Source organism: Prionailurus bengalensis, chromosome C2 (assembly GCF_016509475.1).
Source record: "Prionailurus bengalensis isolate Pbe53 chromosome C2, Fcat_Pben_1.1_paternal_pri, whole genome shotgun sequence".
NCBI classification, from domain to species: domain Eukaryota; kingdom Metazoa; phylum Chordata; class Mammalia; order Carnivora; family Felidae; genus Prionailurus; species Prionailurus bengalensis.
In genome coordinates, this window is record NC_057350.1 from 53162887 (window position 1) to 53175168 (window position 12282).

General features: G+C 33.0%; 1 protein-coding gene across 4 annotated transcripts in view; it reads right to left on the reverse strand.

Moving 5' to 3' along the window:
• The window catches only part of CBLB (Cbl proto-oncogene B), a 217891-nt gene that overhangs the window by 74672 nt on the left and 130937 nt on the right, over positions 1-12282 (reverse strand). For all 4 annotated transcript variants that reach the window (XM_043594053.1, XM_043594055.1, XM_043594054.1 and 1 more), the window contains exon 9: positions 9570-9701. In XM_043594053.1, coding sequence (XP_043449988.1) covers positions 9570-9701 — 132 coding nt within the window. The remainder of the gene's footprint in view (positions 1-9569; positions 9702-12282) is intronic.

The window sequence follows — 12282 nt, forward strand, 5'->3', positions numbered from 1 at the left end:
CCATCATTCTACAACAGATGATAAATCTACGCCTTAATTATTTTATATTACATTAACATTTCCTAACACAGGAATAAATACTTAAGGAAAACTAAACCTTTCTCCTGTCTTTTGTTAACAGGAACATTAAACGTAAGTGCATATTCAATACGTTGTCATCTAGATAAAATCCCCTTATCAGAAAAGTCAAAAGGGATCCATATTCTGTGACTGTAATGGAATTTTCTAACAGATCTATGTAAGATAATTTCAAAAAGATAGTCTAATATATAAGGGCAAGATAGGAAAGATGTTCCCTGTGTGTCTTTAGTGCACGAAGGATAGAAAGTAGGACTCTGGGCCCTAAGTAGACACATCTTTTGTTCATATGTTAAAAAATATATATATAGAAAATCTGAAACATATACAGAAGTAGAGAGAAAAGGGTAATATGTTTGTATACACCTACCACTCCACTCTAACAACTATCAGTTTATGTCCAATCTTGTTCCATCTGTACCTTCCACTTACTCACTTGGATTATTCTGAAGCATATCCTATACATTACATAAATTCATCTATAATGAGTGTGTATCTAAAAACAGAAAAATTTATTAATACTTAACTAAAGTATAATTACCATAGCTAAAAATTAGTGCCCTTGATGTAAATATTAAAGTCATTATTTTTTAGTACAGTGCCCACAACGTTTATGCCACAGCACTCAGCTACAAAAGCTTCTCTTAGAAATTTCAATGTCACTTCGCACATTGCTTTGGTAAGGATGACTTGGAGCTCCCCACAGAGGGTAACTGAAAAGAATGGTTCGGAAAGAGAGCAGGGGGGAGGTAATAACAGCATCTTGGTGGTACCAAGAGAAAGATTAGGAATAGCTAGCTCTTCAATGCCTGAATTTAGATTTCCTCCATCTCTGCTATCTGGAAGTTTAATACTATACAAATTACTGACGTATGTTAGAGTAGCTGTTTTGTGAGTACACATCACAAAAAATATTTTCTGTTTAGCTTTATCTTTGTAGAGGGTTCACATTACTCACTGAATGAAAAACAAAAAAAATCCCCCCCAAAACCCAGCTGCAATGTACATCCACTTTGATTTGCAGACAGAGATCACAATGAACGTGTCTCCTTAATGATATTTACTCTAATATGACTTCACCCATCACTCTTTCTCTGTAAACTAAATACTGCCATATGCAAATTAAGTCTAACTATAAATTCTCAAATGCCACTTTGACACTCTGCCCTAGTTTCTGTCATATGGTTGATTGAATACACATGAAGAATGTCTTCGATAGACATATAACTCATCAGGATTGTGCCTCAATAATTAAAATAATGTTTCTGTCAACATATACTTAATGCAAGATCAAGGAACATATGTTAATAAAGAAAACCAATAAATAATTCCTTTTCTAGTCCTCAACATATTCACATTCTGAGAATGTTAAGAGGAAGCATTTGGGACTCCATCCATTCTAATGGACTCAGTAGATTTTACTTCCTCAAATAAGAAATACTTCCAAACCAAAGGTATATAAGTTATCAGAGAGTACTACACTCATCTGAAATGTTAACTATGTAATATGCTCATGACAAAGTAATTCAGACTCCCATGCCAACTATGAATATTGTTAATAATATTAAACATAAATATAACTTTAGGTATCTGAGAACAAATTAACATTTTACAGAAAAATAGAAAAAAAAATTCTTTAACTTCCCAAATTGCCCATTCCCATAGTAACACCTTATGTAAAAATCCAAGTAAATATCAGCATCTCATCACCATCATCATCATCATCATCATCATCATCATGTATTGGTCAGCTTCCATATGCTGTTTATATACTGTTCATATGGATTTTACCTCTTAAATACCTTAATTTTTTAAAGACACACTATATATAGTACAATTTATTTGCTCTCAAGATGATTATTAGAGGTCACACTTTGTTTTAAGGTTAATCACTACATGGCTTTCCACATACACAATATACATAGAGAACCCTAAAAAATAATAGGACTTCTTGAGTCTCATTTTGGAGTGCATTTTATACTTTTTTTAGTCTGTGTGTGTGTGTGTGTGTGTGTGTGTGCTTTCTGTAGCAGTAACTTCTAATTTATATTACTTTGCTAATATTTCACATAGATTTGAAGTTACCATAAATCATTTCTGCAAACCATGGAACAATTATAAATAAGTGAATAACTGGATAGATACATATATACATATCCTGAGAACAAATTGGGTCCATATTAAGCATTTTTAGAGCACAATATTTCCCACAGAAATTCAATAACTTGTTAAAAGAACATATAAGAGAGTTAATAGTAATCTTACAACAAATGACTCAGAGTGAAAGAGATGGTTGGTTTTGGCGCTCTCTTATGATGAACAAGGAAAAAAGACATTGGTGAATCTAGGCTCTTCTGGTTTTAACTAGTGAGGCCCATGAAAACACCAAGTCAGAAAGAAAGCACAGACATTCTGAATCAGGACACTTGAATTGGAACCCTACACCCACCAATTACAGCTGTGTGATCCTGGGTAAGCTATTCATCTTATTCTGTAGGGTGTAATGAGGGAATGTACAATTTAAGGGATATCTCAAAAATAAATTAATTCAAATCTTTCAAAGTGCTATGCAAATACTGGCAGAATTACTATAAAGATAATTTCAAAAGCAAATTAGTATAGTAAGATAACTGAAGAAACATGTCTTAACATCTGAAAAAATTCACACAACCACAAGAATTCCCACCTTATGAAATGAATGCAATTTTTAAACTACTTTTAAACCACAGAATCACCAATGTTCATAAATTAAGAATAATCAGAAATATGAGACAGTTTCCTAAATGATACTATTAGGTACTACATTAGGAACAATACTAAGATTCCAGGCACTGTTGAAAACACTATGCACGTATTAATTCATTTAACCCTATGAAGTAGGTGCAATTATCATCCTCATTTTACCAATAAAAAAATGAGAGTTTATATAATTTGAAGGAGGTCACAGAGCTAAGCATCTGTGTGCAGGAAATTACATTCAGGTGGCCTGTTATATGAATCGAATCATTTCATCACTACACTACCACTATCCTACACTGCAGCATCAGGATGTAGTTCCTTAAGATCAGATTCATAACCTAGGTTAAGATGAAGTTTAAAAGTAGCTGCCTACTATTGATCATTCAAAAATGAAAAAAAAACCCTATTGTTCAAATTACAAAACTACTTTAATCAATAAATATTCTATTCACTCGAATTGAAAGGTTTCAGCTTTTAATGAAGATGAAAAACTTGTCCTAGTAATTATAGGATTCCTTGGGATATATTTTTACATAGTAAGAGCTTTTAAAATAGTTGTTGCTAGAACCCAATTTAAAATGTTAATTCATGAAGTTTATGCGTTTGCATTCTGAGGATGCTTTATTTAAGGGAGTCAACTTTTGAAGCACCTATTAAAGGCCTTTGTTAGATCCAACTGAAAATGTTTCCCAGGTGCCAATACCTGCTATTGTCCAGGCACAGCACGATACAGTCAGACCCCATTTAATACAGTCACTGGACTCAAGCATTTGCTCTACCAAATTTTATTTTCTCCTCCTTTTCATTCCTACTGTCATCACTGTAGTTCATGAAATAATTGTAACATCTTTTAATGACTCTAGTAGCCCCTACATCACTCCCACAGTGAAACAGGAGCTCCAACACTTTATCACTTTTATACAAAAAGACACAACATGTAATCAAGGGGAGAAATACCAATTTACAACATTCTTATAGGCAAATATAATTTTATTATTTGTAGTACTAAGGTTACAAAATTACACTGAGGCTAGAAATGTGAAGGTTGGTTGCTTTTGAGGGAAGATACAGAAAAAGATTATTTCTTTGTGCCTTAAATGTGACCATGTGAGCTGGCTTCTCTCCTCTCTTAGATAACTACACATTTTTTGCTCCACAATGCTCTCTAAATATGGGACATTCATAAATCTCTTTAATCATATTCCATATTAAAATCAGGGCTTACTGATTTTCATCTAATGACTCTATGAAATATTATTTTGAACATTCTAATATCTTTCCTTTAAATTATTTGGAAAAAGTACAGAAGTAATAATCACAGGAAAAAGTTAATTTTACTTTTAATTGAATTAAAGTCCTTGGCAGTAATTCAAAACAAGGCTGCATATCCAACTGATATATATGTATCCATTTTTATTTTGAATTTTTAAAAATGTTTATTTCTGAGACAGAGCATGAGTGGGGGAGGGGCAGAGAGAGAGGGAGACACAGAATCCGAAGAGGGGCAGAGAGAAAGGGAGACACAGAATCCGAAGAGGGGCAGAGAGAGAGGGAGACACAGAATCTAAGGCAGGCTCCAGGCTCTGAGCTGTCAGCACAGAGCCTGACGCGGGGCTCGAACTCACAAAATGCAAGAGCATGACCCGAGCCAAAGTCAGTCGCTCAACTGACTGAGCCACCCAGATGCCCCTATCCATTTTTATTTTGAAGATTTGAAGAACATAGTTTGGAATTTGTGCCATTCACAAGCTCAGAAGCCATTTTCTAGATTCCTGGAGCAAAAAACAACAAAACAAAACAAAACAAAACAAAACAAAACAAAACAAAACAAACCAGTATGAAAAGAGCCCCTGACTTTACACCTGATGTAGTAAGCCTGCACCATCACTGCTGCTCAATATGCTGCTACAAAAAGGAAGATATGGAGGAGTTCTGGATGAAGAAAAAAAATGTTTTGTTAATATCTATGGAACAGCAAGGAAGTGAAAGAAAACTCTGCAGGTTTTATTGCCAAAGACAGAACAGAAACGCCGCACCCAGAGAGAGATTGCTTCAAAGATTGCCTCTAGAGAGTTGATTATCCAACTTATTTAGTATTCTGTGCAAACTCTGCCTTGCTTATTCAATTTATTAAATAACACAGATGTTTCAGAAGGAGAAAGAAGTATCTGACACCTCTTCAGAGGCATGACTAATGGGCCATTATGACAAAAATTAAAGGGTAACCACTTGCAGCCTGTAACAACTAAGTGACACCGCTACTGTGCATTTCTTAGGGTTTCCGTTAATTACATAAAATTTAAGTTTGCAGTGAATTCAATTAAACCAAAAGTAGGGCATCAAATGGAAGGAAAAGTTGGTGAAGAATGACTTGCTGAAAATGCATACTGGCTGGACACATAATGTTTTATGGTCAGGGTTTAATATTTCTTTCCTATTGGACTCTGATTTATCAGAGCTTCTTGGCAGACATGCAACCTTTAAAATCCTTTTCCTATCAGCATGCCCAACCAAAACAGTAGAAAGTAACAAAAGATGTCTCAAATCCATAATTAAATTTGAAAGATAACAGGATGCTCATTTCAAGTAATTATTATTAATACCATGCCTTTGTATAAAACTTTCAGATTTACTTGTAACTTCTTGAGGGTCAGGCCTGAGTCTAAGTATTCTTCCTAGCTCACAGATTCATACAGAACCAGGACAGAGAAGATGCCCAGGAATGTTTCCTAAATAAAAAGATAAGTAAATGGACTTGAGAAGTTGGAGAATGATGGATGAAACAAGCCATGTATGCTTCTCTCAAGTAAAGTAACAAACGAGCCTATGCATAATTGAGTTGGAAAACAACCTTTTCTCTATAGACAAAAGAAACAAGCATATACAACAAAAACTCTGGCTTTAAAGTCAGGAAATGTGGACTATAGCTTTGTACCAGTTTGAATCTGGAAAACACTGAAAAAGAGAGACATGAATACTGTACTCTTATCCAGACTTCATACTCATACATTTCCCACTGCGTCTACAAGTTTAGATACAATGCCTGACATTATACTGCAGAACTACAGAAATGTTCAATAACTGTTCTTAGTTTTCTATTCACCATCAATTAGGTTAAATCCTGTGAGGAGTGATTGAGGCCATAAGGTGGGCTTTTTAGCAGATCTATAGTTTATCAACCGCATTTTAACTGGAATAACTTTGTAACAATTTGATTTTTATTAAGTAATGGGCATTTTATAGTAACATATTTAAATGATTGTCAAAAATTGCTATTCATATTATATGAAAATAAGCAGATGTGTTGGTTGGCAGGAAGTACCACTTTGTGAAATCTATATGCAGAGGTAGAAATATTCAGGTTATCCCAAAGTGGAAATGTTCAAAAGTTGACATTTCCTTTGACCACTAAGATCCCACTGAGACATAAAGACTATGGTATATCACTTTGGAATTCTTAAAACCTGGCCCAAGAACAATAATCTTCAGTGTAGAGAAAATGTGAATCAGGGATCACCATGTGTGTTTTTTTGGTTTAAAAAAGTAATAAAGAGGAACTCAGTTTCACTGCCTCTAGGTTAGTGCCAGCATTATTGCAAGGAATAAACGTAAAATAATGTGGCTCAAAAATAAGCGGACAAAATCAAAATGTGAAAAGTTGAAGGGAATCATCCAGCAGCTACTGAATAGAACAAATCTGAGAATTAAAATTCTTAGAATTCATTCTCAGATCTTGAGCATAATAAAAGGTCTTTGAAAAAAATCATAGATAGTTTTCAGAAGAGAAATGAACAGAACTAAGACATCTGATCTACAATATCAACAATTTATCTAATTTATCTATTTAACATGTTTTCAATGTAATCTTAGTCTTCTCTCTACACTATTTACCATATAGTCCATAAATATTTACTGAGTAACAATACTAGAAGAGAGGGATTCTAAACTAGGTTCTAGAAGAGAAATAGGTAAATATATAATGTTTACAATACAAATACAATGAAGTAAGAGTTTACAGGGACATACATAAAATTTTTTTAATTACAAGAATATTTATTAATTACAAAGTATTTTGTGTGGGAAGAATTAAAAATAATGCTGAAATAATGCTTTTGAACATTTTTCATTAACCTATATGCAAATTTCTATGACCAGATTAAAATAACATTATTTGCTAATAACAGTGTGATATAATCTGATTATTTCAACTTTCTGAGTACTTTTTCATTTGTCATTTTTTTTTTGTTTAGTTCACTTACTAAACTACTACTGCACTTTATAATGACCTTCTGCTAAAATTTTACTCAAAGACTGTTTCCAGTGCTTGGCAATTTATTCAGTTCCTCAATTTCTAAAAGTAAAATTGAGAACTACTTAAGAGTAAAAAAAAAAAAAAAGTAAATGTTAACAATTTACAAATATGACTGGGCACATCTTAATTAAGGCCATTAGACCAGTATTAGAAATCATGAACTGAATCAAGGCACTGAGGAGCTGTACCATTTGGAGAATACACAGTAATATACAGAAACGTGTGGTGATATAAGGGACAAAGGATTAATAACACAGTCATGGTGACAGGGAAACGTTCCTGTGTCTTTTGCACATAACATACCTGTTGCAAATAGTTCACAAACTTACTAAATAGAATGTATACTATTGTCCCTGAAATTTTAAACATAAATTTCTTTCAAGGTGTATACAAATATTAAAATAAATAAAATCTGTTTGTTTTATATTCAGTCATACTGTTTTACTTACTCTGGGCTTTGAGGTAAACAGCTATTTTGTATTATGCTTTAAACAATCTTTACTAATCAAAGGTTTCTTCCAAACTAATGGGAGCTTCTGACTTTTAACCCACTTACTTCCAAATACCAGGTAGGTAGCAAGTTAAAGGCGCCAAGTCCTGCCATATGTAAATATGTGTATGCTCCCAGACTAAGGCCCCGAGAGTAGAGGCCAAAACCAAGCATAGTGCCACAGAGTACTGGGATTTTGTACCAGCCTAAAATTCTGGTTTTCTTTAGGAAGAAATACAGTTTTAGTTTCTTTGTACCCATGAAAACCATACAACCACCCTGAAGGCATAAGTCAATACAAAGTCACAATCCAACTATGACAAATATAATTGGCCTCTACTTACCCTGAGATACTGAATGGGTTAACAGGTAAAGCAAATCATCATAACAGACACAGTCCTATCTGTCAGGCTCTGACTCAATATCTCTGTATTATTTTCTACTGATTGATGTGAAATACACTTGCAAACACTGTTCTCTCTTCTACCAGCATAACTTGTTGAAAGTCATTTATAAAAAGACATTGTTACGTCTGCAGAAAAATTATTAACATAACTTACATAGCAATCAAGTGCCTACACACTGAGAATGAGTTTGCTGATGCCACACTGAGCATCCCTCTTCCTCTACCTTCTCCCTGTACTATACAAAATTCACCAACATCATGAAGGGATAAAGGGAAATTAGGGAGAGTATATCAAGGAAAACCTAAGTAAAATACAAACCTATGCACACTGAAAGAGAGAAGTGTAGGGATGTTGAACAATTTTTACTGAGGTGGCAAAAATGTCTGGGAGTTCAGAAATGGCATTGAAAAAGTAAATCAAATTTAACTCACTTTCTAGTTCTTCCTCTTTTGCTTCTTCCATCTTTCAAACCTCCCCAAAGGAAGAAGGCGTTCCTTTTTATAAGATTGTGAAAACCATTATATGTTATTACCAAGTAATGAGCTCAACAGCACCAGCGCTCCTGGGCCTGCATTCTCCCGGCCTGAGCCTCTAAGGCTAACCCTCTTCCACAGGCAATGCCGAGGCTATGGGTTAGACAGAAGATCAAGCCTGACAGGGCTCAGGAATGGGGTAGGGATGTCGATTATATACTCAATAGCAAAATTTCTAAGAAGGTCTGAAAATTGAATTACTTGCTTTCTTAACCCCATCAACAATATTGACTTCGATACTATGTTACACAGCAGTGAAAAAAATGACTTGATCAAAATCTTCTGTGAATCCTTCAAATATTCAAAACTGGAAATCTGTCCAGACTCATTTTCAATCCACAACCTCTGTTAACAGATAAAGAAACAGAAGAAAGCCCATGGGGAAACTAGTTAGTCTCTGGGTCTTATTCTAAAACATCAAACCAATTGGTATTTACTGAATATCTGCATAAGAGGTAACTTGGATTCTGCTTCGGTAAACTGGAAAATGTTATGCCTGCTTCTGTGAGAACTGTAAGTATTTGGGAGACTTTCCCCATCAGATTTTCCCATTCGTAGCCACTGACATACATGACATAGGAGCCACATCTCCTCCTAGGAAAAGGGCCTGCTGAAACATCAACATAAGATTTATCTCCTAGGATTTACTTTGCTTCAGAAAGTGACCTACTATAAATAGAATCTGACCCACCATAAATCACATCAATATGATTAGTTGGAAATACTGATGTGACATTCTGAAATCAGTGGTGTCACAGAGTTACAAACTACTCATGACTAAATCCTAAAATTAAATTGTACATGCAAAAGAAACAATATAAAACACAGCCACCAAGAAAAATGAAATTATATAAGACAGAAAATCAAACACATAAGATTTTTCAAATTACTCCAAGAAAGCACTTATCAGATCATTTGCTGAATGATTAAGATGAAGAAAACTGAAAAGAGAAATAGCAACAGAGAATATAAGGAAGACATAAGTGTTGCTCATTAAATCTTGATTATACCTGCCATGCTGTAAGGCAAGAGGTGCACATCAAATGCCCACAAGGCTCAATCTTGACATCTTTGTCGTTCTCAGCACAAATTTTACAAAGCTGAAAAGTGGAGCCCATTTCACAATATAATTCATATTGTTCCTGGAATTTGGGGGGGAAAAAAGGCAAAGTTAATGTATTTCTGACATGAACTGGTACTACTGAATTTTCTCAAATACAATGACTTACAGTAAATGCCTCACACTTGATCCTGTCAGGAATGTTACTACTTAAGACATGTTTTAAATTGGTAATCACAATTTGGTCGACAAAATCATTTTTTAAAACATTTGAGCTATGTCAGCAATTTTATAAGCTTTTGTAATACTTCAGACTACTTAATGTTTTGTACTGTTCCTTTAGGAAGGGATTTGCGTTAATAGTGACTCAAAAGACAAAACTTACGGTTTTAAAAGAAAATATAAATAGCTTTAGTTTCTTTGTAAATGCCACATTCTCACCTAAATTCACTTCAAAATTGCAAATACATATATATATTATATATAATGTATATATATAATATGTATATATAATATATATATGATGTATATATATATAATGTGTATATATATATTATTCTAACTGGACATTAAATTCTGGAACAGAAGAAAAGCAGCATTTGCCAAGCCCTTCCTGCATGCTACACACTTTGGTACACATTTATTATGTCATATAATCTCCAAAGCATAATAAGACACATTGAATTAAAAAAAAAATCTGAGGCTCAATAAGTTTAAATTATTTTCCTCAAATTCTATATTAAATTTCTAACTCTAAATTGCATACTGTTTTCCCAATCTAGCACCGTCAGGAAAACTAATCACTTCAGCAACCAAAAATTGTTTTATGAAACATCTATTCTCTTGATTAACTAGTTTTGAACATTTTGGCATAGTAAAATTCTTGGTGTCTAAATATTGAAAAGCTCTAGGTCACAAAGAAGACACAAATGTTATCAGTAAGTATAAAGAAAATATGAAAACAAAAGGTGTTAAAAGGGATACAAAGAAAAGTAATTAAAATTCATTTAAAAAAGGCAGTGTTTTAGTCAATAAGTGTCTATTAGGAACCTGGTCCTGGGCAGGATAAATAAATGACAATATTTAGCCTGTAGCATACTAAAAGATCTTATCATCCTGGTGAGAAAAATACATATACATCTACATACAAAGATACACACACATGCATGCATGCACATTCATATATAAGTTGTGTCTACCATGAAGTATGTATGTTTGTATAATTTTTACAGAAATAAAAAAGATGACAATGGATCAAGATAAAAACTAAATAAATATGAAAGCAATTAAAATTAAATTATAAGTTGGGGTGTCTGACTTTTGATCGCGGGTTGTGAATCCAAGCCCTGTATTTGATGTAGGTAGAGGTTACTTAAACAAAACTTTTAAAATATATAAATAAATAAATTTTAAGTCCCTGAAGTCTCTAAAGTAATAGGTAAGTATTTAAATTGTTATGACACCCAAAGGACCACTTTATAATTATTTAAAAAATTACAATAAGCTAAAATCACAGATGCAGAACTCAATGCAACCTAAGGGGTAACTTATTCAAATATTTATGAATAATTTAATGGGATGATACTACTCCTGAATATATATAGTTTTAAACAGTGGCTTTAAAAAGTGAAACTATTTTTGCAAGTGTGCTTTCACATACATGTGTTAGAACATATAGAATCATTTACCTAATCAAAATAATGTCAATTATATATTAAATTTCAAAAACTGCCCATCAACTGTACATATGTCAACAAATGTGTTTCACATAATAATACAAAGACCACTGGGACTAAATCTAGACAATTAGAAAATAAAAAATTATCTCTTGTCTTCCCAAAATCTGTAATTTCTGATTTTTATTATTATACAAAGCACAAAATATCTAAATTATAAAGTATTTTAAAACTAGATTAACATAAAATAAAATACTCATTTTCTCTCTTCAATCTTCTTCCTAATTCCCTAAAACTTCTTACTTCCTCAGTTAAGTAATGTTACCAGTTTGGTAGTTTTTAATTTTTATTTTTAAAAAGTATGTTCCTATGTTCATATATGGTAATTTCTTTCTTTCCAGAAATTGAACTTATGTAATGTTACTTTACAAATGAAATGTTATATAATTGAACTTTACAGTAATGGAACTTTTTTTATATAATAAAGATGCCGAAGTTCCCATGTGAGTATATAGAGCTACCTTCCTCTCGGTAATGACTTCAGTATAATGCAGTATGAATATACTATGCTTTACTTAACCTATGATTAAATAGCTTGGTATTTATAATTTTTCATTTTTAGGAAAATTGCTAAAGTGAAAACGCCGATGTACAGATGTTTCTGTGTATATGTGAGTGGTATATACAGAATCCAGAGTCAAAAATGGTTTTGTTTAGATTTTGATTAATTACTGAATATCACCCTCAAGAAAGGCTTTATAACCAAGCCACACTCCCATTCAATTTATGGGGTCGCCAACAATGGATTTATAAGAATATAATTAAGACCTTCAATAAACTTCAATTACACACTTGACTCTAAAAGCTAATGCATATTATTATTCCAATCTTCTTTGGAGTTTTCTCAATCTGTAACTCTCTCCTCATATGTATCTGCCTATCTATGGGTTTATCTATGTCTCTGCATAAATGCCAATATTATATTGG